This window comes from Balaenoptera borealis (assembly GCF_965194805.1).
Source record: "Balaenoptera borealis genome assembly, chromosome: 16".
NCBI lineage: Eukaryota > Metazoa > Chordata > Mammalia > Artiodactyla > Balaenopteridae > Balaenoptera > Balaenoptera borealis.
In genome coordinates this window covers 15,473,806-15,501,221 of record NC_138872.1, presented here as the reverse complement: position 1 = coordinate 15,501,221, position 27,416 = coordinate 15,473,806, and the positions used below count along the sequence as shown (strand labels likewise).

The 27,416-nt window shown below is 46.5% G+C and overlaps 3 protein-coding genes across 3 annotated transcripts in view; 2 read left to right on the top strand and 1 right to left on the bottom strand.

Annotated features, from left to right (window-relative positions):
* SYS1 (SYS1 golgi trafficking protein) overlaps window positions 1-24,431 on the top strand; it is a 33,491-nt gene extending 9,060 nt beyond the window's left edge. Inside the window, exon 4 of the mRNA XM_082359835.1 lies at window positions 24,296-24,431. Within this exon, the coding sequence (XP_082215961.1) occupies window positions 24,296-24,302 (7 nt within the window). The 3' untranslated portion in view covers window positions 24,303-24,431. The remainder of the gene's footprint in view (window positions 1-24,295) is intronic.
* Window positions 345-14,552, bottom strand: TP53TG5 (TP53 target 5; the record flags this gene model as incomplete). The annotated part of the gene is made up of 5 exons (XM_082362316.1): window positions 345-1,653; window positions 3,143-3,273; window positions 3,476-3,550; window positions 3,868-4,001; window positions 14,543-14,552. 5 exons carry the CDS (start codon window positions 14,550-14,552, stop codon window positions 1,152-1,154), a joined length of 852 nt encoding a protein of 283 aa, XP_082218442.1. The 3' UTR covers window positions 345-1,151.
* DBNDD2 (dysbindin domain containing 2) lies at window positions 24,304-26,551 on the top strand (the record flags this gene model as incomplete). The annotated part of the gene is made up of 3 exons (XM_082359832.1): window positions 24,304-24,442; window positions 24,634-24,771; window positions 25,880-26,551. The coding sequence occupies 3 exons, from the start codon at window positions 24,304-24,306 to the stop codon at window positions 26,083-26,085; spliced, it is 483 nt and encodes a 160-aa protein (XP_082215958.1). The 3' UTR covers window positions 26,086-26,551.
* Between the last annotated feature and the right edge of the window lie 865 nt (window positions 26,552-27,416).

The window sequence follows — 27,416 nt, the reverse complement described above, 5'->3', positions numbered from 1 at the left end:
CTCTCCTTGGCCTGCAGGGCCATTGTGAGGCACCTGGCACCCAGGAAGCGCACAACCAACGCTCCCCTTCTATGACTTCATGGAGCGCCACCGCTCAGGAGGCCAGCTTGCAGAGGCGGGGGAGGGGAGCAGCCCGCTTGCTTCTTTGTTACGGCTTCTACACTGACCGTAGGGACCTGGGGATGGGGTGGAATTAACCTGAAGTCGTGATTCACACTCTCCCCCCACTCCCCCACCCTACCTCCGCGGAGGGCCTCTTTCCTCCATCCTTTCCAGCCCCAGATAAAGAGGCAGAGCCAGCGGCAGTATTCTTCAGCGCCATATGGGAGATTTTATTTGTAGACTCGCGAATTTTCCCGCCCATCCCTCCCGTTCAGATGGTTGCGCAATCTCTGCCCTCTCCGCACACCTCTGGCTCCCATCCAAGGTCGCACCTGCGAGCAGAGACCTCAGCGTCAGTTAGGAGCTAAGACCGCCCCCAGAGGGCGCTGGCGTCCAGAGAGAGGGCTCAGGGACCAGGGCGCTGCGGTGTCTGGCGGATTGGAGATGCCCGGTTTGCTGAAGGGGCAGCTTCCCATTCAGCTGGACCCGCAGGCCCATCACCCCCTTCCTTTCTTGGGACCTCAGTGGAGGGGCTGGAGTATTTCTTCTTCTTTTTCTTTTGCTAAGGAAATTTTGTTCAGAGTAGGTCTTATTTGAGGCATGAATAAATAAAACATGGAGAGTTTATCTAAGAGGGGATGAGATGCAGAAGAGCCTTACTTGACCACGCCCCCTCCCCTTAGCCCCACATTTGGAAATCCCTAAACTCACTTACTCAGACTTCTGTGAGATTCTGAGCCATAGCAGATGGCCCCTCCTGAGGCCTCCAAGCAGTGGATGACCCACCTCAGAACCCCACTCCCAGTGCCCTCCTTCCCCAGAGCCCCTACTTGGGTCCTGAGAGGGCCCAGCCTGGCCACTGCCCTGCTGTGTGGACTTGGTCAATGGCTTCCGCCTCTCTGGGCTTCCCTCTCTGGGCATGAAGGCAGGGCCTCCCAGCACTGCCAGCCACAGCCCCCAAGACTCTGGATCCTAAGCCCTCTGACTCTGGGCCCAGCTCAGGGCCTGGCTTGGGGCTTGTGTCTCACCCTAGCCTGGCAGTGGCATTGTCACACCTTGTATGGACGGACCATTGGCAGCTCAAGTGATGCGGAGCAGAGGCGGGTGCAGCGGCGCTTGACCCAGCGCAGGGCGGATGATCTGCACATCACCCGGGGCCCTGGGAGGTGGACTCGTGTGGGCAGCCCCTCAAACCAGATACACTGGTCTGCTGTTTCCAGCTGCTTCATGTCCTTCATGGGAGTTCTGTACTGGCGGGTCTTCAGGAAGACGACTCGGGGGTCCCCAGTGGGTGATTGCCCCTCCTGGGCTCCAGGGTCAGTGGGCAGGCCATGACCCTTTGATGTCACGGGGACCTCAGGCTGCATCTGCTCCTCCCTCTGTGACCCTGCTGTCTGTGCCGTGTGCCTCTCCCCCGGTGCCGCCTTGGGCCTTGACTCCTCAGACTCCCTTAGGGGCTCTGATTTCTTGGAGTCCAGTTTCTTGCTGGGACACCCAGCCTCCTGAAGATCTTTTTTATTTTGTTCTGCTTTATCCCAGACGTCGTCGTACCTGGCAGGGAGAGGAACGGCAGTCAGCAGAGCAAGACCAAGGCCCTGGTCCTCCAGCTAGCCCCGAGACGGCTGTTCTGCAGTCAGCTCAGGGAGCCTGTTAGGAAAGCTAGAGAGAGCCTCAAAAGAAGCTTCTCTACCACTCAGAGGTCTTGTTCCTGGGGGCAGGGGATGTGGTGATAAGTACCGCCAGAAGGGATGTGAGAGGTTGGAAAGGCCTAAGGCAATGGCTAGTAGTTAGGCCACCTAGAAATATATATTGCCTGCATCGGCCACTAGGTTAGGGTTCTGCCTCTTTGGATTTCAATAGATGGAGTGGACTGGTCCAGGGTTTTGTTTTCTGTTTTGTTTTTTTTTTTCAAATTGTGTTCCAAGAAATCTTAGAAAGTATCTCAAATGACCAGTCCCCCCACCCCTGGAGGGGCAGGGTGAGGGGCAGGATAGCTTCCCTCCAACAACGCAGTTGGGGCTTGGGGACAGAAATTTGAAGAGAGGCTCTGCTGCTTTAAAAAGGGTTGGAAATCTCTGGGACTAGATGATCCTGACCCTTCTGGCTCAGTGTTTCCTGAGCGCCTGCATCTAGGAGGCCAACTCAGAGGGAGGAGGCAGAGGGGTGGAGTTAACTAGAGGTGTTAGGAGACTTTCCCCAGGGGTGCCTGTCGTAGACTGAGTCCCCTGCAATGTGGCAGCCCCCGTCCTAGCTGAGTGTGTGTAGAGAGAGAGAGGCCTCAGGCTCAGGATAATGACAATACTGAGGTTAATAATGGCCACCGCAGATTGGGTGCCCACTGGGTGTCAGGCCCAGGACCCTCACAACAGTCCTGCAAAGCAGGAGGCAGGGAAGTGGCAGAGCGGCTTGGAGAGCACAGGCTTTGGAGACAAACTGGGGTTCAAATTTGCTTCTGCCCCTTACCATTTGTGTGATTTGGGGCAGGAAAGGTAACCTGTCAGAGCCTTAGTTTCCTCATGTGTAAAACTGGGATAATTCCGTCTACCTAATAGGATTTTTGTGAAGAATAAACTAAGTGGGAAAATGCTTTGCACTTAGCAGGTGCCTCATGTCAGCTTTCTTAGCATCCTGATGTGACTTGTGAGGAAACGGAGCCTCAGCAGGATGACTAGTTTGCAGGTGAATCTCTGCGCGGTGTTGACTTGGGAGAGGCAGAAGGGGTGGCCCCTCTTGCTCAGAGCACCAGGTGGTGGTTAGTCCCGTGGTTGGATGAGGATGGCCAGGGTGATGACAGCAGCTCTGATATCAGACGGGAACGGCTTCCAATCCTAGCTCCGCCACTTCCCAGTCCAGTTAACGGGATGAGTTACAACATCTCCTAAGCCTCAGCTCGTCATCGGTAAAATAGGGCTAATAAATAACTACCTTTCTCGCAGAGCCTAGTCAAAATGCAGGTTTCGAAATGCCGTAGCACAGTGCCTGTTCCTAGCAAAGGTGGCTATCGGGCCCGTGTTAGGGGCCATGGGCGGGCCATGCTCACCCGGAGGAGACCCCGAGCATCTTCGGAACTCTGAGCAGTGAATTCCAACACCTTCTGGCCAGGTTATGCAGCTGTTGGGTCCGAGGGTTCGAGCTCTTGAGCAGCTTCAAGAGCGACAAGTTTTTTAGCACCTGCCAGGGGCGAGGAGCCAGAAAAACGGAAGCTTCAGCTTTCCTGGGATAGCGTCCCACCCCGCCCCCCGGACTTTGGCTCAGCTCAGCTCAGGGCAGGGCCAGGTGACTCCTTCCGGGTCACTCGGCCTGGCAGCCAGGAGCAGCACTGCATGGGGGCTCAGGCTCTCCTAAGCAGACACCGGAATGGGGCACCTCTCACCGCTTTAAGTCGGTTCCGCACAATTACTTTGCTGACAGGCTGCTGTATCTTGTCCTGTGCTTCCTCATCTTGCATCTGACAGAGAGAGAGAGAGGGAGAGAGAGAGAGAGAGAGAGGGAGAGAGAGAGAGAGCGAGAGGGAATGCTAACACAGTAGGAATCCCCCGAACGCCTCCATAATGCCTCCCCATTGGGCTGGGCTTGGTGTGACCAACCCTAGACTGGGAGTTTTGTCACCTTGGTTTGGGGGTAGAAACAGGGAGCCCATTCTAACTCTCCTGGCCCCCCTTCACCCTTCACCTCTCCCTCTTCCCCCCAGGCTGGAAGGCCCCCATCCTGGGCATGGTTGGACTCTTTGTTGAGACCCCCACTGGGTCTAGTCCCAAATCCAACCTTGGAAACCACTCTATTCTTGGGCCTCTTCTTTGCTGGTGGACTCGTGCTGGAGCTGTGAGGCCTCAGAGACAGCTGGAGTGAGACTGGTACCAGGCACTGCCTGCCCCCTGCCCCTCTCAGCTCAGCCAGCGCTCAGGCTGGGCACCAGGATGATTGTGCTGGGGCTCCCAGGGAGGGGGCTGTGACATCACTGAAATGTGTGACAGTGGCAGGGCTGAGTCTCCAAGGAGTATGTGGGTGGCAGGGGTGGAGGGTGAGGAGGAAACTCCTGTGTGTGGAGAAGCCTAGTAGGTGCCAGGCAGAGGCGTATATTGTCACCACCTCCCTGTGAGGTAGGAAGATCCCCCCGTCTTTTTTTTTTTTTTTTTTTAATAAAGAAGCCAGGGTTCAAAGAAATTAAATAATTTATCCACACAGCTGGATAATGTTGGAGCTGGAAACATAAGGTCTGACCATCAACCCATGAAACGTGGGTTCCCAACTATGCTCATCTGTTCATTCATGTCACATATGTTGACTGTGTATCTGCTATGTGTTAGGTGTGTTCTAAAGCGCTGGAATAAAAAAAAACCAATTCCTACCATCAAGGAACTTACATTCTAGTGGAGAGTGTGTGTGCTTGTAAAGGTTTAACAAGGGGCTCTCTGAAACAAAGTGTGTATATGTGTGTGTGAATGTGTGTTTATCATAAATTTTACTGAAAGAAATCTAATAAAATTCTACAATACTCTTTATTGTGAATTCGGTATAGCCAGTTTATTCTTACAGTATACTTTTCTTGAATTTTGCCTAACTCTTGCATCCATAGTCAACCTATGGTTGTAACTGATGAACAAGTGTAGTTCCAACATGAATGTTGATGTAAGAAAGTGAAAAAGTGAAAGAACAAAGATGTTGGAATTCAACTCATTTCTCAATGACCTGATCGACTTATTTGCTGTACTAGATCACAGTTTTCAAAAGCGGGAGTATATTTGCTCAGCTTTTTTTGCGTGTGTGTGACTATTTACAATGTACAGGCATACCTCAGAGATATGGCAGGTTCGGTTCCAGACCACTGCAATACAGTGAGTTACCTGAATCTTTTGGTTTCCCAGTGCATATGAAAGTTATGTTTACACTATACTGTAGTCTATTAAGTGTGCAATAATAGCATTATGTCTAAAAAAATGTACATACCTTAATTTAAAAATACTTAATTGCTAAAAAACAATAATCATCATCTGAGCCTTCAGGAAGTCGTAGTAGCAACATCAAAGGTCACAGATCACCATAACAAGTATAATAGTGAAAAAGTTTGAAATATTGTGAAAATTACCAAAATGTGACACAGTGACACGAAGCAAGCAAATGCTGTTGAAAAAATGGCGCCTATGGACTTGTTCAACTAGGGTTTCCACAAACCTTCAATTTGTAAATACCGCACTATCTGTGAAGCGCAGTAAAGCGAAAAAAAATGAGATCTGCCTGTAGCAGCTATAGACAGGACACATTTACATTTAATCTACATTATTAACATTTCCTCCATTACTTTCTTAAGGCTAGACCGGGGGTCGGCAAGTTTCTTCTGTAAGGAGCAAGATAGTAAATGTGTTAGACTTTGCTGGCCATGTAGTTGCATCTACTCAACTGCTCTTGGGATGTGAAAGCAGCCACAGATATGGAAATGAGTGGGCCTGGCTGTATTGCAATAAAGTTTATTTACAGAAATGGTGGGCTGGATTTGGCCCGTGGCCAACTGCTGGTCTAGACAGTCAACAGAACAGTAAATCAAAACCTGATTTATCACACTTACCTATTTCTGTGGTGTAAATACTCCTACCAGGGCTGATTTCAAGCTACCAGTGTGATGTCACTGAATGCAGTGTTGAACAGAAATGCACAGTAGCATGCCATTATATATTATATATTTCTACCATATTTCTACAGCTGTAAAGATTCTCAAGATCATAGATAATAGCAAAAGGTAGTAAAAATTAGAAAGTGATGAGTTTGAGCATTTTTCGCCTTTGCTTTTATCTTTTATTTTTTTAAAATTTATTTTTTATTTATTTATTTTTGGCTGGGTTGGGTCTTCGTTGCTGCATGCAGGCTTTCTCTAGTTGCGGTGAGCGGGGGCTACTCTTCATTGCAGTGCGTGGGCTTCTCATTGCGGTGGCTTCTCTTGTTGTGGAGCACGGGCTCTAGGTGCTTGGGCTTTGGTAGTTGTGGCACGTGGGCTCAGTAGTTGCGGTGCACGGGCTTAGTTGCTCTGTGGTATGTGGGATCTTCCCGGACCAGGGCTCGAACCCGTGTCCCCTGCATTGGCAGGTGGATTCTTAACCACTTTGCCACCAGGGAAGCCCCTCACCTTTGTTTTTAATATCATTAACTTAATGAAGTTGGTATACTTTAATTTTTAATGATGGCATTGCTTAACAACCAGCCAACCAAGTTCCTAAAAACGTCATAGGCTTTTGTAAGCCCTCAGAGTTGGTTCCAGCATGCTTCTGTTAATGTTGGATGGGAGTAAGTGTGTGGAGAAAAGTAAACAGTGTGGGCCGGAAAGGGAGAACAAAGGTAGAAGCTTTGCTGTATTAAAAAGGATGGAATGGGACCATTTCACCGACAAGATGAGATTTGAGGAGAGACCTGGAGGAGGTGAGGGAAGGGGGGAAGGAGTGGCGTCAGGAGATGAGGGCGGAGGCGGAGTCGTGGTGAAGGGCTGGGGACAGATCATGGGAGATTTTAACAGCTCAGGCTGCTCTGAGTAATCTGCCCAGCTGGCTGCATCTGAATAATCAGAAGAGCTTGTGAGATAGAGCTTCTCGGGCACTACCTCACTCAGTCAGCCAGTCTGGTACCTAACCCAGTGTGGGAACCAAATCCACACCATACCAGGGCGGAGGGGTGTGCGTGCATCTGGGGTGCTTAGCTCTGCCTTTTAGGGGTGATGGACCAAGACCAGACTACTGAACAGCTTCTTACATGTACATGCCCTTTATTATTAGGGCAAAGATAAGCGGGTGGTAAAACACACTGTGGACCAGGGAAGAAACCGAGGAGGTGACTTGGGAAGGAAGGCACAGAGCACACCCCCGCCCCCTCCCTCTGTCTGCCTCAGCACTCTCCGTGTCTCCTCTGCTTCCCTCTCCCTGCGCGATTTCAGCTCTTCCTGGACCCTGCTGGACTCTGGTGGGCTGCATCAGGGTCATCTATCCCCGCCACACAGCACCTGGGCACCAAGGGCTGGGGCCCCGCTGGGCGCTCCCCACTGAGGATGGCACACAGGCCCAGGGGAGAGGTCCTTCTGGAATATGGGTTCCTCAAGGGCAGGGACTTTTGGCTGTTCTCTTCATTGCTAACCCCTCAGAGCCTAGAATAGTGCCTGACTGACAATAGGTACCCACTAAGTATTTCGTGAAAAAGTGAAATAAATGGCATTACCTATGATAAGGGTTGGGGGGCGGGCGCTGCTGGAACACAGAGGAGCAGTGTGTGGAGGCCAGGGAAGTCTTCACAGAGATGGTGATGAGGAACAAAGGAGAAGTATGGTCTCCAGGCAGAGGGCTGTGGGGTGGGCAGGACACTCTCAAAAGACGGGATTTTAAAAGTACAGGTGTGGGAGGGAATTATGAACTGGTGTATGTGCTGGAGTGGAAAGTAGGAGCCCAGAGTGGCAGTGACCAAACCTGGAAGAGTGAGCGAAACACAGACTGCTAAGGGCTCGATCACACGCTGAGGGGCTTGGAGTTTGTCCTGAGGGTCAGAGCATCCTGGGAGCGTTCCAGCAACCGAGGCAACGGGGCTTGATTGAGCTCCAGGGGCTGGCCCAGCGCCTCCGCCGTTCTGTTCTAGTCTGTTCTTTTCATCGTCACTCACTTCCCTCCCTTTGGAAGCTTAGGGAGTTCATCCCCAAGGGGGCAGGGCATTCTCCCTGACCAGACATTGTACCCCAGCAATGGCTCCTAAAGCAAATTCCCATATTCTGTCTTGTTTGTCTCTTCCGTTTACACAGGAATAACCATTTATGGGAATAGCGACACCCAAGGACACACAGCTGGTCAGCCTTTTGGACCAAATCCAAGGCACTTGAGTGAGAAACCACCACTCTGTTTTTCTCAGTTGTGGTAAATACACGTAACAAAATTTACCATCTTAAACATTTTAAGTGGGCAGTTCAGTAGTGTTCAGTACATTCACATTGTTGTGTAACCATCACCACCATCCATCTCCAGAACTCTTTTCATCTTGCAAAACTGAAACTCAATACTAAATAACAACTCCCCATTCCCTACTCCCCCTCAGCCCTGGCAACCACCCTTCTACCTTCTGTCTCTATGAATTTGACTGCTCTAGGGACCTCATGTGAATGGAATCATACAATATTTGTCTTGCTGTGATGGCTTATTTCACTTAGCATAATGTCCTCAAGGTTCATCATGTTATAGCAGAATTCCCTTCCTTTAAGGCTGAATAATATTCTGTTGTACGTATAGACCATATTTTGTTTATCTACTCATCCACTGGTGGGCACTTGGGTTGCTTCCGCCTTTTTGGCTACTGTGAATAATGCTGCTATGAACATGGGTGTACAAATATCTCTCTTTTTTTATTTTTTTAAAAAAATTTATTTATTTTATTTATTTATTTTGGTTGTGTTGGGTCTTCATTGCTACGCGCGGGCTTTCTCTAGTTGCGGCGAGCGGGGGCTACTCTTCGTTGCAGTGCACGGGCTTCACATGCAGTGGCTTCTCTTGTTGCGGAGCACGGGCTCTAGGCGTGCGGGCTTCAGTAGTTGTGGCACATGGGCTCTAGAGCGCAGGCTCAGTAGTTGTGGCGCACGGGCTTAGTTGCTCTGAGGCATGTGGGATCTTCCCGGGCCAGGGCTTGAACCCGTGTCCCCTGCATTGGCAGGCGGGTTCTTAACCACTGAGCCACCAGGGAAGTCCCCCATCTCCATTTCTATATTTTTATTATTTCAGGAATGTTATATATATGAAATCATACAGTATGTAACATTGCAAGCTTGGCTTTTTTTGTACTTAGAATAATGCCCTTGATATCCATCCAGTTGTGTGTATCAATTATTTGTTGCTTTTTTGCCGAGTATTATTCCACAGTATGGATGTACCACAATTTGTTTAACCATTCACCCACTGAAGAACATGTGGGTTGTTTCTCATTTAGGGCTATTACAAATAAAGCTGACATGAACACTCATGGTCAGGTTTAACATGGACATAGTTTTAATTTCTCTGTAATCAATGCCAAGGAGTATGATTGCTAGATTATATGGTAAGTATATGTTTAGTTTTCTAAGAAACCGCCGAACTATTTTCCAGAGTGACTATATCATTTTACATTCCACCAGCAATGTTTGACTGATCTAGCTTCTTTGCATCCTGACCTGCTTTTAGTATGGTCACTAATTTTTAATTAAATGGTATAAAATAGATGTGTAGTGATATCTCATCATGCTTTTAATTTGCATTTCCCTACTGGCTATTGATGTTGAGCATATTTTAATGTGTTTATTTGCCATCTCTATATCCTCTTTGGTGAAATATCTGTTCATATCTTTTGCTCATTTTCTAATTGGATTGTTTGTTTTTTTACTGTTGAGTTTTGAGAGTTCTTTATATATTCTAGATACGAGTCCTTTGTAAGATGTGTGACTTGCAAATATTTTCTTCCCACATCTGTATACCTTTAATTTCCTTTTCTTATTTTATTGTTCTGGCTATGACTTCCAGTACCATTTTGAATAAAAGTGGTGAGAGCAGACATCCTTGCCTTGTTCTTGATGCTAAGGGGAAAACATCTTATCTTTCACCATTAAGTATGATGTTAGCTGTAGGTTTTCTCTAGGTGGTCTTTATCAAGTTCAAAGTTACCCTCTATTCTTAGTTTGTTGAGTTTTTATCATGAATAGCCACTGAATTTTATGATTTTTCTGCATCAGTTGATATGATCCTGTGATTTTTTTCTTTTGTTAATTATTATGGTTGATTACATTAACTGACTTGAATATTGAACTAGGCTTGCATCTCTGAATAAACCTCACTTGGTTTTGGTGTTTAATTCTTTTTATGTTTGCTAGACTCAATTTGCTCATATTTTGTTGAAGATTTTTATGTCTATTTTTATGATGGATATAGGTCCTTTTATATGGTACCTGTACTACCCTTGAACTGGTATAGTTTGAGAGTGAACTTAAATTAGTTGTAAACATATGCTACAGACTAGGGAAACAGCTAAAAATTTTTAAAAAGAAGTACAATTTATAAGCTAAGGAAGGAGAGGAAAATAGAATTTTATAAAATGCTTAATTAAAACAAAAGAAGCAGAAAAAGGGAAAGAAAGAAAAAGAAACAAAGAACAAGTACAACAAATAGAAAAGTTATAAACATGGTAGATGTTTATACTAATTATATCAGTAATCACTTTGTGACTGGCCTAAATATTAAATATTGAAGGACTGAGGCTGTCAGAGTAGATAAAAAAAATAAGACCCAACTATATACTGTCTTTAAAAAAATACCACTTTAAATAAAAAGACACAGATAGTTTAAAAGCAAAGGGATGGAGAAAGATGTGCCATACTAACACCAATCAAAAAAAAAAAAAAAAGCTGGAGTAGCTATCTTAATTTCAGAGAAAGCAGACTTCAGAACAAGGAACATTATCGGTGCTGAAGGGCATTAAATAATAATAAAGGAGTCCATTCTCCATGAAGACAAACAATCTTTAATGTGTGTGTCCCTAACAACAGAGTGTCAAAATATGTGAGGTAAAAACTGGTGGAACTCCGGGGACTTCCCTGGTGGTCCAGTGGCTGACTCCGTGCTCCCAATGCAGAGAGCCCAGGTTTGATCCCTGGTCAGGGAACTAGATCGCACATGCCACAACCAAGATTTCTCATGCTGCAACTAAAAGATCCCGCATGCTGCAATGAAGATCTGCACGTGGCAATGAAGATCCCGCGAGCCGCAACTAAGACCCGGTGCAGATAAATAAATAAATAAATAAATATTTTTTAAAAAACACCCCAAAAAACTGGTGGAACGCCATAGAGAAATAGATAAATCCACTATTACAGTTGGAGACTTCAACACCACTCTTTCAATACTTGGTAAATCAAGCAGGCAGAAAATCAGTGAGGATATAGTTGAACACCACCATCAGTCAACTTGATCTAATTGGCTTTTATACTATAAAATTCTATAAAATTTATAGAATACTTCATCCAAGAACAGCAGAATACCCATTCTTTTCAAGCTCATATGGAACGTTCAAGATAAACCACATTCTGGGCCATAAAGCCTACCTGATCAGATTTTTAAAAGTAGGAATCATACAAAGTGTATTCTCAAGCCAAAATGGAAACAAACTAGAGACCAATAACAGATAGCTGGAAATTCTAAGATATTTGGAGATTAAACAACACACTACTAAGTAACACATGGATCAAAAGAAATCTCAAGATAAATTTAAAAATATTTTGAACAATATGAACATACAGCTTATCAAAATTTGTGGGATGCAGTGAAAACAGTGCTTAGAGGGAAATTGATAGCACTAAATGCGTATATTAGAAAAGAAGAAAGATCAGAAATCAATCTAAGCTTTCACCTTATAAAACTAGAGAAAGAAGAGCAATTTAAGCCTAAAGCAAGCAAAATAAAAGAAGTAATAAAAATTAGAGGAGAAGTCAATGAAATTGAAAATAGGAAAACAATAGAGAAAATCAATGAAACCAAAAACGGATCCTTTGGAAAAATAAATAAAATTGACAGACCTCTGGCCAGACTAACCAAGAAAAAAAAGAAGACATAAATTACCAATATTAGAAATTTAAGGGAGTTCCCTGGTGCCCCAGTGGTTAAGAATACACCTTCCAATGCAGGGGACCCAGGTTCGATTCCTGGTCAGGGAACTAAGATCCCACGTGCCACGGGGCAACTAAGCCAGTGCGCTCTAGAGCCAGCGCACATGGCAGCGAACATCCTGAGTGCGGCAACTAAGACCCGACGCAGTCAAATAAATAAATAAATAAATATATTTTTTTAAAAGAATTTTTTTAAATTTTATTTTTATTTTAAATAAATTTTTTATTTTATTTTATTTATTTTTTAAATAAATATTTAAAAAAAGAAATTTAAGAGGGGCCATCACCACTGATCTCAGGGACATCTAAAGGATAATAAAGGAACATCGTGAATAACTCTATGCCCTCAAATCTGTTAACTTAGATGAAATGTGTCTATTGTGTTTTGTTTTATTTCAGTACTGTCTTTGTCTGGTTTTGGTATCAAGGTAATACTAGCTTTATAAAATAAGTGGAAAAGTGTTCCCTCCTATTCCATTTTCTGAAAAAGATTGTATAAAATTGGTATTAATTCTTCTAAAAATGTTGTGTAGGTTTCTCCAGTGAAACTATCTGGGCCTGGGGATTTCTTTTTCAAGAATTTTGTGTTATTTTGGTGTTTTGTTTTTAATTAACTACAAATTCAATTTCTGTAATAGTTATAGAGTTATTTAAATTATTTCATGTTGGATGAATTTTGGCAGTTTGTACTTTTTGAGGAATTGGTCCTTTTCATCTAAGTTGTCGAATTTATGTGTGTAGAATTGTTCCTATTGGTCCCTTATTATCTTTACAACATCTGCAGAGTCTGTAGGGATATCTTCTGTTGCACTCATGATATTGAGAGTTTAGGTCACTCTCTCTCTTCTTTTTTCTTTGTCAATATTGTCAGAGGTTTGTCAATTTTATTGATCTTTTCAAAAGGGAGAATTCAAAAATAGGGAGGGGGTGTAGGTCTTTGTTAAATTTGGGGAAATTTCAGCCATTATTTCTTTGAATGCTTTTTCAGTTCCACTTCTTTTCCCTCCACTTGAGACTCCAGTGACACAAATGTTAAATCTTTTGTTATTGTCTCACAGGTTGCTGAGGCTCTGTCCTTCCTTTCTCCCTTCCTCCCTCCCTCCCTTCTTTCCTTCCTTCCTTCTTCTTTAAAATCTAATTTTCCTTGTTTTTCAGATTGGGTAATTTCTACTGTTCTATCTTCAAATTCACCAATCCTTTCATATGTTATTTTCATTCTTCTATTGAGCCTATCCAGTGAGGGTTTTTTTTTAAAATTTTAAATTAAAAATTAAAAAATTTAAACTAATTTGTGTAAGTTTCATAGGGTTGCTGTAACAAATTACCAGAAACTTGATGGCTTAAAACAACAGAATTTTATTTTCACACAGTACTGGAAGCCAAAAGTCCAAAAATCAAGGTGTTGGTTCCTTCTGGAATCTCCAAGGGAGAATCTGTTCCATGCCTCTTTCCTAGTGTTTGGTGATTGCCAGCGATCCTTGGCATTCCTTGGCTTGAGATCTATCATTCTGATATCTGCCACCATCTTCACATGGTGTTTTCGCCTGTGTGTCTTCTTATAAAGATACCAGTTATTGGACTGAGTGCCCACCCTAATCCAGTACAACCTCACCTTAACTAATTACATCTGCAAAGACCCTATTTCCAAATAAGGTCACAATCTGTGGTGTTAGGTAGTCATGAATTTTTGGAGGACACTATTCGACCCAGTACAGTTACTTTTTCTTCAGTTCTAATATTTCTATGTGGTTCTTCTTTGTATCTTCTATTTGCTTCCCTGAGATTTTTATTTTTTCATTTATTGGGTTGGCCAAAAAGTTCATTTGTGTTTTTCCATAACATCTTTTTGGCCAATCCAGTATTTCAAAAAGTTTGCAATTGCTTGTTTTTTTTTTTGTTTTAAATAAATAAATTTATTATTTATTTATTTTTGGCTGCGTTGGGTCTTTGTTGCCGTGCGCGGGCTTTCTCTAGTTGCGGCGAGCGGGGGCTACTCTTCGTTGCAGTGCGCAGGCTTCTCATTGCGGTGTCTTCTCTTGTTGCGGAGCACGGGATCTAGGCTCACAGGCTTCAGTAGTTGTGGCTCGCGGGCTCTAGAGCGCAGGCTCAGTAGTTGTGGTGCACGGGCTAAGCTGCTCTGCAGCATGTGGGATCTTCCCGGACCAGGGCTTGAACCCGTGTCCCCTGAATTGGCAGGTGGACTCTTAACCACTGTGCCACCAGGGAAGTCCTGCAATTGCTTGATGAAGCATTTTTATAATGACTGTTTTTAAATCCCTGTCAGGTAATTCCAACAGCACTGTGATCCACTAGCATCTGTTGATTGTCTTTACTTGTCCAAGTTCAGATTTTCCTGGTTCTTGGTATGGTGAATTATTTTCATTTATGACCTGGATATTTCAGAAATTATGTGGTGAGACTCTGGATCTCATTTAACTCTTCTGTATTGGTAGGCCTCTACTGTCCTGGGCCAGTGAGATAGGGGCACCAACTCTTTACCACCAGGTGGGCGTGCAGAAAGTCCAGGCTGCCCACATGGCCCCCACTGGCACCACCCTGTAGGGGGAGGGGAGGGTTGGAAGGTTGGTTGCCTCATTACTGCTGGGCGGAGGTGGGCCTCCAGGCTCCACACTTGGCCACCTTTACATTGAGGGGAGGGAGCGGTGCCTCCTTACTGTTGGGTGGGGAGGGCAGCCTGCCTCCCCACATGGCCTCCACTGACATCATGGAAACTGTGGGGAGGGGTACTTGTTACTGCTGGGCAGTGATGAAGCCCAGGCTCCCCATTCCGCCTCCTCTCACATAACGCCATCTGGAGGTGAGAGGGAGAGGTGCCTTGTTACCACGAGACAAAGACTGGGAGTGAGGTTTTTCCTCTAGTATTTTGCTGGAGGGGGCACTTCATGTCAAAAGATTTCTGTCTTGCTAGGGTGCCTCTTTCCCAGTCCTTTGACAAGAGAGAACAGGCTTTTCATGGGGGGGATTTTTGTCTGTGCCTGTTTGGCTTCTCCAGACCCCTAGCAAAAAGAAAACCCAGGGACTCACTGCTGTGTCATTTGTGTTCTCGGGTTCCTAGCTGGTCTGCCAACTATGTTTACGTTTGTTTTATATATATATATATATAATGCCCAGCATGTTAAGCTGCACTTAGTGGGAGGGAAAGAGAGGAAGGCATCTACTCCATCTTGTTCAGAACTAAAAATCTTTTTTTCATGTTATACACTCTTTATCCCTCTAAGTCCAAGTGGAGATGTTTCTGGATATAGAATCCTTTTAAGAACTTGTGGGTCACTCTGAATCTTATTCAGATCCACACTATTAGACAAAAGCCATGCCCCAAATTTCTCTGAGATAAGCCCTTTTCTCTATTAGGCTTCTGCTGAATTGGCTAAGGGGCAACACCCTTAAGCTTTCTAGAATCCTTCTTGCTTGATTCAAAGGATCTGTGAGGCACACCCATCATTTCTTTAGAGGTCTTTTATCTGACTGAAGACTACTCTAATGCATTGTCTTGAATCTTCCTGAGATGCAAACAAAAGATTTGATAGTCACATTCTCGGACCATGTTCTTCTGGTAATGCTCTGGATTTGAGCTTTGCTAGGAAACCTTTTTTTTTTTAATTAATTTTTATTGGAGTAGAGTTGCTTTACAATGTTGTGTTAGTTTCTACTGTACAGCAAAACGAATCAGCTCTACATATACATATATCCCCTCTTTTTTCAATTTAGGAAACCATTTTTTTAACTTTACTATCATTTGCCATTTAGAGAGAGTGAGAATTTTCTACCGTGAAGTCCTGGCTCCTTCATAGTTAACAGTCCTTCCTCTTAGTTCAGGATTTCTCCACCTCAGCACTACTGACATTTCAGGCAGGATAATTCTTTTTCGTGGAGAGGGAGGTGGTGGGTGGTAAGAGGGTTTTGTCTTGCGCATTATAAAATGTTTAGCAGCATCCCTGGCCTCTACTAATTAGATGCCAGTAGCAACCTCTCCAGATTTTTTTTTTTTTTTGGCCTTGCCATGCAGCATGTGGGATCTTAGTTCCCTGACCAGGGATCTAACCCTGAATTGGAACCACGGAGTCTTAACCACTGGACCGGCCAGGGAAGTCCCCTCTCCAGTTTTGACAACCAGAAATGTCTCCAGACATTGCCAAATGTCCCTACACACACACACACACACACACACACACCCGCGCTCCTCCCCTCCCCGCCTCCCCGCCCCAGGCGCCATCACTCTCATTTGAGAACTACTGCTTTAGTTTCTCTCTCCCCTCTTGCGTTTTACTATAAGGAGCAAGAAGACACCAGGTGGCCCCTTCAACACTTGATTTGGAAATATCCTTAGCCAGATCCCAACTCATTGGGCACGTTTTCTGCTTTCCACTTTACCACAGGCAACAGGGTTGCTAAACTGCCACAGCATAACAGGAATTCCTCTTTCCCCAGTTCCCAGTAGTGTTTACCTGACTTTCCTGTATACCCTGGCTGCAATCTTATCAAAGGCACGAGGCTTCTATTAAGAGCTTTTTCAAGGCATTTTGGGCTTTGAGTACACTCTTCCCAAGTCTATGGCCAGTCCACTGCCAGTCCCATATTTCAGAGTGCTGTGATAGTGGCACCCTGTTCCATACCAAAATCCCTATGTGTTATCTATTGCTGCGTAGCAAATCATCCCCAAATTTAGCAGTTTAAAAAAAAGAAGTATTATCAACTCAAAGGTTTTGAGCATCAGGAATCCAGGACTGCTGTAGCTGGATGATTCTGCCGCAGTCTCTCCCGAGGTTGCAGTCAAGCTGCTGGCCTGGGCTGCAGTCATTCCAAAGGCTCTACTGGGGCCAGTGAATCTGTTTCCATGATCACTCATGGGGTTGCTGGCTGGCCTCTGATCTTCACTGGCTGTTGGCTGGAACTTTCAGTTCCTTGGTACATGGGCCTCTCTGTAGGGCTGCAGACAACATAATAGCCTGCTTCCCCCAGAGTGAGTGATCCAAGCAATAGAGAGAACACACACCCAAGATGGAAGCGCTGGGTTTTCCAATTTTTTTAATCCTAATTTTGGACGTGATGTACCATCATCTGCCATGCCTTATTGACCACATAAAGTAACCTTGATACAGTGCAGAAGAGGACGACGCAAAAGTATGAATAAACAGAAGGCAAGGAACATTGGGAGCTTTTTTGGTGGCTGGTTGCTACATTTCAATTTTATTCAATCAAGATATTTCTCTAATTTCCTTTTGGACTTCATCTTTGACTCATGGGTTATTTGGAAGTGTTGTGTTTTATTTCCAAGTATTGGGGTGTTTTCCAGATCTCTTTCTGTTTTTATTTATATTTTCATTCTTTTATAGTCATAAAACATATTTTGTATGATTTAAATTCTTTTAAATTTGTTGAGGTTTGTTTCATGGCCCAGAAGATGTATCTTGGTGAATGTTTTATGTGCAGTTGAAAAGAATGTTTAGTCTGCTGGTAAAGTGCTATAAAAATGTCAATCAGAACAAGCTAGTTGGTAGTGTTCAGGTTTTCTGTATCCTTAGTTTTATTTTCTACTTGTTTTATTGATTACTGAGAGAGAAGTGCTGAATCCTCTAACTGTATTATGGATTTTTCTCTTTCTTATTTTAGGTCTATTTTTATCTTGTGTTTTTGAAGCTCTGTTAATAGATGTACACATACACATTTATGATTGTTAAGTCTTCTTGGTGAAATGAACAACCTTTTATCGTTATGTAATGTCCCTCTTCATCCCTGGTAATAGTCCTTCTTTCGAAGTCTACTTTTTCTGATATTAATATCACTACTCCAATTTACTTTGATTAGTGTTTGCATGGTATATCTTATTCCATCCATTTACTTTTGACTCATATATTTCCTTATAGTTAAACTGGGTTTCTTGTAGACAGCATATTATTGCCTCTTGCTTTTTTTTCCCCAGTCTACTAACCTGTCTTTTAATTGGTTGCTATTCATTCACACAATTGGATGAAAATCTTCCATCGCACTATTTGTTTTCTATTTTTTCATCTGTGCTTTTTTTTTGTTTTTCCTCTTTTCCCCCCTTACTTTGGATTAATTGATTATGTTTTGTCAGAGAAAAACCTCATGGGTACCAAAAGGAGACAATAAGACTTACTGCATCCAATCAAGACAGTTTATTACTCATAGAACATCAAACAACATGAACATCAGCATAGTTTTGTGTTGATTCCTTCAGCCTGAAGTTCAACAAGTGATACAGTGGTCCCAGATGCATGGTACACACACAGTGGCTTTGCATCATGGCTGAGGAACCCAGGCCCAGCACTTTTATAGCAAGCAGTCAGCAAGCCTGCCTTTGTCTGAGAAAGACCTGGTTTTATTTCTCAGAGCTGCCAGCTGTATTAATCCTGAGCAAGGGCCCAGGTGAAAGAGAAGTCAGATCCTTGCAATCTTGATATGTTGAACACAAAGAGGCCCAGGGAGGATGCTTCCCAATACTTTTATGACTCTATTTTGTCTCCACTATTGGCTTGTTATTTATACCTCTTTAAACATTTTTTTAGTGGTTTCCCTTGCATTTACAATATATATCTTCAATTAGTCATAGTCAATCTTCAAATAATATTATACCACTTCTTATATAGCAGAAGGACTCTTTCACAGTGTGTTTCTAATTCCCATCATTTTTACTACTGTGATTGTCATACATTTTACTTTAATATATGCTCTACACCCACCATGTATTGCTACTCTTTTGCTTTAGACAATTATCTTTTTTTTAAATAAATTTATTTATTTTTAAAATTTATTTTATTTTTGTCTGCGTTGGGTCTTCGTTGCTGCGTGCGGGCTTTCTCTAGTTGCAGCGAGTGGGGGCCACTCTTTGTTGTGGTGCACAGGCTTCTCATTGCGGTGGCTTCTCTTGTTGTGGAGCACAGGCTCCAGACGTGCAGGCTCAGTAGTTGTGGCTCACGGGCCTAGTTGCTCTGCGGCATGTGGGATCTTCCCGGACCAGGGCTCGAACCCGTGTCCCCTGCATTGGCAGGCAGATTCTCAACCACTGCGCCACCAGGGAAGCCCACTGTAATTCTTATCTTTGTTCCTCTGTAGGTACTGTGTCGTTTTCCTCTTGATGCCGTCAAGATTTTCTCTTTATCTTGGGTTTTCAACAGTTTGAATATGATAGATCATATTTTGTGTGTGTGTGTGTGTTTGTTGGTATTTAATGTTTTTTTTTTTTGATTCTGTGATTTTCTTGGCTCTGTGGTTCTTTCATTATTTTTGGAAAATTGTTGACCATTATTTCTACAAATGTGTGTGTGTGTGTTTCTATCTCTATCTCTTTCTCTTTCTGGGATTCAAATTATGCACATGATAGCTTTGGATCTTCTGGGTGTTTTGTTCTGTTTTGTTTCACTCTTTTTTTTCTCTTTCTGTTTCAGTTTGGGTAGTCTCTGTTGACCTATCTTCAAGTTCACTGATTCTTTCCTCAGCTGTGTTGAGTTTACTGATGAGGCTGTCAAAGGCATTCTTCATCTCTGTTACAGGTTTTTAAAATTTCTAGCATTTTCCATATGACTCCTTTTTATAGTCCCCATCTCTCTGCTAAAACTCCCCTTCTGTTTATGCATGTTGTCCATATTTTCCAACAGAGCCTTTCACATATTGTTATAGTTGCTTTAAATTTTCTGGCAGATAACTCCAGAGAGTTTATCTGGTTCTGTTGATTGCTTTGTCTCTTGACAATAGGGTTTTTTGTTTTTCTTAAACTGCTTTTGATGTGTGTGTTGTAATTTTTGATTCCTGGACATAATGTGTAGAACAGTAGAGGCTGAGGTCAAAATGATTTTTGCCTGGAAATTGTCATATCTCTTCTTTTCTTAGGCCATTAGTGTTGAGAATTGAGCCAATCTTGTCAGGAGTTGAACAAAGTTTGGTTCTGTTCTTTCTATGATTACTTTTAGTGTCTGTGACTCCCAAGGATTCTATACTCTCATGCTAGCCACACCTGGCCTTTAGCAATAAAAAGTGTAGCTGAACTCTTCTTACCTGTTTGCATGGAAACCTTGCCTTCCTCCTACTTAAGAGGTGTGCCAGTGCCTACAGCCTATTTCTTCTTGGAGGTGCCTGTCCTTCTTTGGAATTCAGGTTAATTAGTTGCTCTGCAGCCTTAGCTCGCTGATGGGTTTGACAAAAGTAATAATTTTATAATTACCTAACAGTTTAAAAAAATTGTTATTAGGGTGGTAATGATGCTCTTCCCAGCTTTTGGCATCCTAGATGGAACGCAGAAGTCTAAGCCATCTACTTTTTCACCGATCCTTTCAACTCCTTTTGCCATCCACCCTTGGGTCTGCTGCCTGGGCCTTTCTCTTGGCTGATACCCTTCCAGCTTAGCCCTGTGAATTATTTCTAACTTGGATGCTTTTTCCCCTTCCACCCTTGTATGTGGCAAATATCTGGCAAAGGGACAGAGAGGTTCCTGATCTGTCACCATCTTGGGGACGGCTCAAAATAATCCATGCAGTCCTGTTCCCAGGGATACGCCTGAAAAGGGGGGAGGTGACTTTGGGAGCTGAGCTCTCATCCACTGTACTTTTGACTTGGCCTCATTCCTCTGTGCTAGAAAACGGGACCAAGTATCTACTCCATCCATTAATGAGGAATAAGAATCAGACTGACCAAAACATTTCTCGGAAGATGAAAACTGCAACGGGATAAAAGCAGAGCAGGCTGGGAGCCATGGTTATAAGCACAGTCTCTGGAAGCAGCCTACTTGGGTTTGAATTTCTGCTCCATCACTTAGTTGCTGTAAGGCCTTGGACAAGTTCCTTCACCACTCTATATCTCAGTTTCTGTATCTGTAAAATGGAAGTAAAAATAGTATTTACCTCACAGGATTATTAAGAGGATTAAAAGAGTTAATACATGCAAAGCACTTAGAACAGTGACAGGCACATAATAAGCTCTGTAGAAGGTTAGAGCCTACTTTCTATAATTTCAGAAATTCGTGGAAGAAAGCAGTTTCCTCCCTTTCTCAGAACCGATTACAGTCAAAACAACTAGTGTTTATTGTTTATTGAGCATCTCCAGAGTGCCCAAGTCCTGTACTAAGCATTTTATATGAATTATCTCATAGGAGGAGGGGATTAATTATTCCTACCTAATAGGCAAAGAAATCAAGGATCAGAGAAATTGTTTACACAGCTGGCTAGACACCAGAGCTAGGTTTACCACCCAAGAGGGCCTGACTCCCAGGTCTGTGCTCCTAACCACTGCACTTTTTGCCTCCCACAAACTGGTTTCCTTGCTTGTAAAATAATGGGAAAGCTGCTTGCTGTACTTATCTCACGGGATTGTTTAGGGATCTCAGTAACAATAGACGAGGCAGAGCTTTAGGTATTTGTACTGAGTGCTGGTCCCCTGACAGGGAAGCCTGAATATGTCCGGACTTTTCACACCTCTGTCCCTCTGTACATGCCCTTCCCCCTCTTCTCTGCTTGTTGAACTCATTTCTTTAAGACTCAGCTCAGATATCAGCACCCGGATTTCATTCTAACAAAGGAGGGATTTAAGCAGGGGTGGCACATCGGACCTGCGGTTTTGAAATGACTGATGTGGGGTTCCGTGGTTAGCACTCTCGAGTCTACAGTGACGACTAACTGCTGTGGGGATGGAGCGCAGCAGGACCAGAGTACAAGAAAACCAGAGAGAAGGTTTCCGTAGGAGCCAAGGGAGAGATGGTGGTGGAAACGGAGAGGAACGGTGGATTGGAAAGATATTTAGGAAAGAGAATCGACAGTTAATGGAGATGTGTTTTAATGTGGGCAGCGAAGGACAGGGAGATGCCAAGGATGACTCCTAGTTTCCGGCTTGCTCGCGGATGTTTGTTGAATGAACGATCGAGTGACCCCACGGCAGAAGCATCTCCGACAGACGCCCCCCAACCCCCCGCAACCCCGCGGTTTCTGGAGCTACATACGGGCACAGGGTGGAAGGGAGGAGGAGGAGAATGAGCACAGAGCCTCGGTCCAGGAGACTTCTGGCCCTGGTCTGAGCCAGGAGCCACTGCGAGAGGGGCAAGCGTTTCCCCTCTGGGTCCACAGTTTCCGCTTCGCTCCTCCACCCCCGCCAGCCGGGACGCGCAGCGCCCCTCTTGGCACCCCGGAGGAGTTGGCTCCCCGCCGGCGTCCACCCCCCAACCCGCCCCGTCCCCGCGCCCACCCCGCCCAGTGCGCTGGAAGGCTGGACGGCGGCCCTGTCCATCCCGGAGCCGGGAACCGGGGGCTGCGGGGTGAGTCCCAGGGTCAGGGGGCCTCCGCCGCAGTGCACCTGCCCTGATGGGCGGCAGCGAGTCCCCAGCCCCTCTGACCCTGCATACGCCTTTTCGAGAGGTGCGCGCCTAAGTGTGCCGAGCGCGGCCGAGGGTGCTGGGTAGTCCGGGTGCCGGCGCGTGGAGCTTGCGTCGGGGTTGCCCGGGAGTCGGGGAGCAGCCGGGCGCAGGGGCCGAGAGCCCGCGTATCCCCGCTGCGGGTCCGCGCGGGCGGGCGGGGCGCAGCAAGTGTATGGGAGCGCGCGGAGCCGGGCGGAGCGCCGAGGGGCCCGACGGGTCGCGGGGAGGAGGGATGCGAGCCGGGAACTTTTTGCCCGCCCTGGAACTACGAACGATCGCGCCCGCAGGGGCTCCTTGCGGCCGCCGGGCGACCGGCAGAAGCGTGTGTGCCCGCCGCCGCCCCTCCCCCACTTCCGCCTCCCGCCTCTTCCTCGTTCCCGGCTCCCAAGGCCCGTTGGTCCCAGGGGAGACCCGGAGGCGCAGCCCCACCCCGGCCGGCGCGGCCCGCTACCACGCCCCCGCCGCCGTCGCGCCGGAGCGGACAGCCTGAGTCAGCGGGGGCTCTGGGCGCGGCAGGTAGGGGCTCCGCCGGGCGGGCGCAGGTGCAGCGGGAGGCCGGGGGGACCGGAGCGCGAGCGGAACGGCCGGGGGACCCCTCCGCCTTACCCCCCTTCCCCCGCGGTCGCGGCGTGTCCCCTTTTAGGGAATTCTTTCGCTCTCGCTGACTCCGGTGCGGGTGGGGCAGGACGAAGAGGGAGCGCTCCATTCCCCTGGCCGCGCCCCTGGCCGCCTCCGACCCCCCAAATCTCTTCAGCTCTCTCCACCCCTCTCCCCTGCACCTTCAGTTATGTAAACAACCCCCTTCCTCTCCCCGGCGCTTAGCTCCGCACCTCCCCAGGGGGCAGCCCCTCCACTTTCCTGAGGTTGATGGGGTGAGGGGGAAAGAGAGGGGGCGTCCCGGCTCCCGTGGTCCCCTCCAGCTCCCCGACCCCGACCCTCTTTGTCGCCCTTCCCCGCCCGCAGACAGCCCCAGAGGCCCTGGGTATTTTTAGTATTGTGACCTGGGCGGCAGCGCTAAGAGCCTTTCCCAGGAATCGGCGTCAGCGCCTCCCTCCTCCGCTGCCAGCCCCGGCCACATGGTCTCCCCACACTTCCTTGGCCCTGCCTGGCCCACTTGGGTTTGGGTCTCTCGCGGCCCACCCCAGCGCCGGTGCAGCTGGCCAGGGTCTCGGATATGCCGAGTCCAGATGAGGGGGGGAAGGCAGTAGGCGGAGGATGACGATCTGGTCCTCAAGCTTGATACTCCCTTGCCTCGGGTGATGGGCTCAGGAAGGGAATGGAGCGAATCCGAGTGAATGGTGTTCTGGAAAGCTCTCAGCACTGGGGGCCAGAAGGCCTGGTCTGAATTGCACCCTTCTGATCGCTACTCGATGCCTAGTGGGGAGATCAGACAGTGAGAAGTGTCAGAGGAGAGGAGCTCAAATAAAGAGCTGTGGGGGGCAGAGAAGAGATGATGTCCTCTAAATAGCACGGGGACCAGAGCTTTCCGTTTTCCAGAGCACCTTCACCGGCTGTGTCTTGTGCTGGAGGCAGGTAGGAGGATGATGCCATTTTCAGATGCGGAGACTGAGGCTGGAAAGATGACTTCCTTAGGGACAGAGCCAAGTCTAGAAGTCAAGTCTGTGACTAAAGAGCAGGGTTTGGAGGGGATGCTGGTGGTGGTGGTGGTGGGGTGTGTGTGTGCGCGTGTGTGTGTGTGTAGAGAGGGAGAGTAGGGGAGGGGGTACTTTAGCTTTCGTCTGGGTTTTGAAGAATGGCCAGGAACCAGAGCTGCAGCCTGGAGGAAGGGACCTTCCTCTCTGTCCTCTTCCCCAGCCTTCTGAGGAGAGGCTGGGTCCATTAAGTGGAAAAAGTGCCTCCCCCATTTGAGCTGAACCAGCCCTTCCAACCCCTCTCCGAAGGGCATGATACTGAGACTTGGCCATTGACTGTGTTCGCTGAATACAGAGGAGCCTCTTTTGCTGTGCCTGGAACTGGCATCCCCTTTGTGGAGCTAGGGTCAGCCCCGCCTCTGCGTGAGACTTGAAGTTTGTGGTAATGGACTTTGTTTTAGGAAAGGGGAGGAGGTAGTCAGGTCCAGAGGCCCCAGTGCTGGGATGCTGGCTGCAGGGGGGCTCCCCAAGCCCAGGCCCCCACGGAATCCCCTCTCAACTTCATAGCTGTACTTGCTCTTCCAGGAGCTGACATGGACCCAAATCCGCGGGCAGCCCTGGAGCGCCAGCAGCTCCGCCTTCGGGAGCGGCAGAAATTCTTTGAGGACATTTTACAGCCTGAGACAGAGTTTGTCTTCCCCCTGTCCCACCTGCATCTCGAGTCGCACAGACGTAAGTTCTGAGTCCTGGGGAGAGGGACTAGGGTGGGGCAGGGAGGAAGTCCTATAGGTCCTGAATCTTGGTACCTCCCCCCTGGTTTTCTTGGCCCTCTAAACGTCTATCTCCAGACCTGACATATGTCTCTGACCATCCTATCAGCTCTGGCCTGGCTCCTCCTGACTTGCCCCCTTCTTGATCTGCAGCCCCCATAGGTAGTATCTCATCCATGGAGGTGAATGTGGACACACTTGAGCAAGTGGAATTTATCGACCTTGGGGATCAGGATGGAGCTGACGTGTTCTTGCCTTGCGAAGATCCTCCACCGACCCCCCAGACGTCTGGTATGCCCCTCTACTTTGGGCACTTGGGCACCGGTTAGCCAGAGCCGGATGTCAGGGCTCTGAAGTGAGGTTGCAAGGCTGGACTGGGGAAGTATGCATGTAGGGGCTGGGAGTGGGCGTTTCCACCCATGAAATAGCTGTCTGTTCTGATTTTAGGGAAGTTGACCTTGAGGGAAGCTGGGTTACAGATTCCTAATCCAAAACTCTAGGAAGGCCCAACCCCCTTAGCCTTTGTCAATTTTATATTTGTGAAATTAATGTAGTTAATTAACATAATTAAAATAACATAAAACTATAATTTTTATATTAGACAACTTAAGCAGTTTTAGTCATCTTAATATTAATCTTTATTTAGCACTTTATTAGGTTTCTAATACGGTGCTAAGGTATTTTACATATATTATCTCAGTCCTTACAATGTCCTATTAGGGCAGGTGGGATTATTCCCATCTTATAAAGAAGGACATTAGAGGGACTTCCCTGGTGGTCCAGTGGTCAAGACTCCAAGCTTCCAATGCAAGGGGCTTGCGTTCGATCCCTGGTCAGGAAACTAAGTTCCCACATGGCATGCGGCCAAAAAAAAAATATATATATATATATAAAAGAGGGACATTAGACTCAGAGAAATTGTTGCCACATAGCCAGAAAGTGGAAAAGCTGGATTTGAACCAGAGCTATCTGACTCCAAAGCCCACATTCTTAACCTATAAGATAGATATTCTCTTACTTAAAACTGCTATTTATTGGTGGTCTATGTGCCAGACAGTTTATGAGCATTCACAGATTTCATCCTCAAAACCCTCTGGAATGTCGGGGTCCCTTTTTTACAGAGGAGGGGCAGAGTCCTTGAGAGGGAAAGTGACTTGCCCAAAGCTACTCAGTAGCAAGGAAGTGACGTAGGTAGAATTTGAACTCTTGACTTGATTGACCTGACTCTAGAGCCCAGATGTGGTGCAGTGAAGTGGAAGGAACTGGGAGTCAGGAGCCTGGCCGGGTGACTAGTCAAGTCCCTGCTCCCCTCTGGGCCTCAGTGTCTCCTGGCCAGAGCACCTCTAAGAGTCCTCTGAAGCCCTGTTCGTGGCGCTGACGGGCTCTTCTCTCTGGGCAGGGGTGGACGACCGTCCCGAGGAGCCGAACCTGCCAATGCCCACGGCAGACAGGACCACATCCCGCACTTCCTCCTCGTCCTCTGACTCCTCCACCAATCCGCACAGCCTGGATGTCAGTGACGGCGGAGCAGACACGCCCTTGGCACAGTCTGACAAGGAGGAGGATGGGGGAGATGGCGGGGCAGAGCCTGGAGCCTGCAGCTAGCAGTGGGCCCCCACCTACAGACTGATTGAGCTGCCTATTCTCCACTTGAGACCCCAGGCCCAGCCAGAGCGCTTCGGAGAAGACCAGACTCTTTACCTGCAGTAGGCACCAGAGGGAGGAAAGGATGGTGGGTGGTGTACCTTTCTGGAAATTAACCTGCTCCTGCTTTACTGCTAACCTTTCCCTGCTGCAACCTCCCTGGCAGGTTTTGGCTTACTCCTGAGGTAGGGCCTGCAAGTGAGGAGGTGGAAGATGAGATAGGACAAGATGCCACTGCTTTTCTTAGCACTCTTCCCTCCTCCAAACTATCCTGCAGTCTCCTGATAGAGTCTCCTACACCAGTGTCTCTAAATGGACGTGAACTCCTTAACACTCCCGGTGAGATGGTACTCCAGCCATCCTGCTTCCTTACATCCTTTTTGGAACAGGGCACGGTATGAATAATAAACAGATAATAATATGCCAACCATTCCACTTCATCTTTTCACATTGTACAGATATCAAACCCAATACATTTCTGTAGCTCTCTAACCAATACCATAGTCCCATGACTCATTTACTCCATTTATTTATTCAAGAAGTAGTTATTTGGAATTAGCTGCAGATTTGGAATACAGTTTTGAACAAGACAGGCTGCCTGCCTTCAGGGAGGAGAAAGTCAAGTAAACACCACAGTTCACAGCATAATAAGTAACATGCTGAGGAACTGTTCTGTTACCAGAAAATGGGCATCTTAACCTAGCTTTGATGGTCGTTGAAGCGCTGATTTTTAAGCTGGGATGCAGAGGGTGAGTAGGAGTTAGCCAGGTGGGGCTGTAACCCAGGCAGAAAGAGCAGCTTGGAAGGACTTTAAATGGAGAGAAAAGTCCTGAGGAACTGAAAAACATTCAGCTTGACTGAATTGTTGAATTTGAGCAGATGAAGGGAGAGGTAAGATTGACAAAGGTCAGGTCATGAAATGCTTTGAAGCCTGTATCAAGTTTCAGTTTGCTAGTAAAATATCAGTGACTTAAGATATAAATTTGGTTTCCTCATATAAAAGAAGTCCAAAGTGCAGGGCTATATGGTCGTTCCACAGTTATTGGACACCAAGGTCCTTCTTGGCTCTTTTTGCTTAGCCATCTAAGGCCCATGGCTGGAATTCTCACTGATACCTCATGGCTAAAATGGCTGTTGAGGCCCCAGCCATCATGTCTCTGAAGCTGGTAGAAAGCAGGAGAAGAAATTAAGGATGGACAAAAAAAGGCACGGCCTGCTGCCTAGTCCCACTTCAACAAGCATTTTTGGAAGTTCTAACCAATAGCGTCCACTTACATCTCATTGGCCAGAAC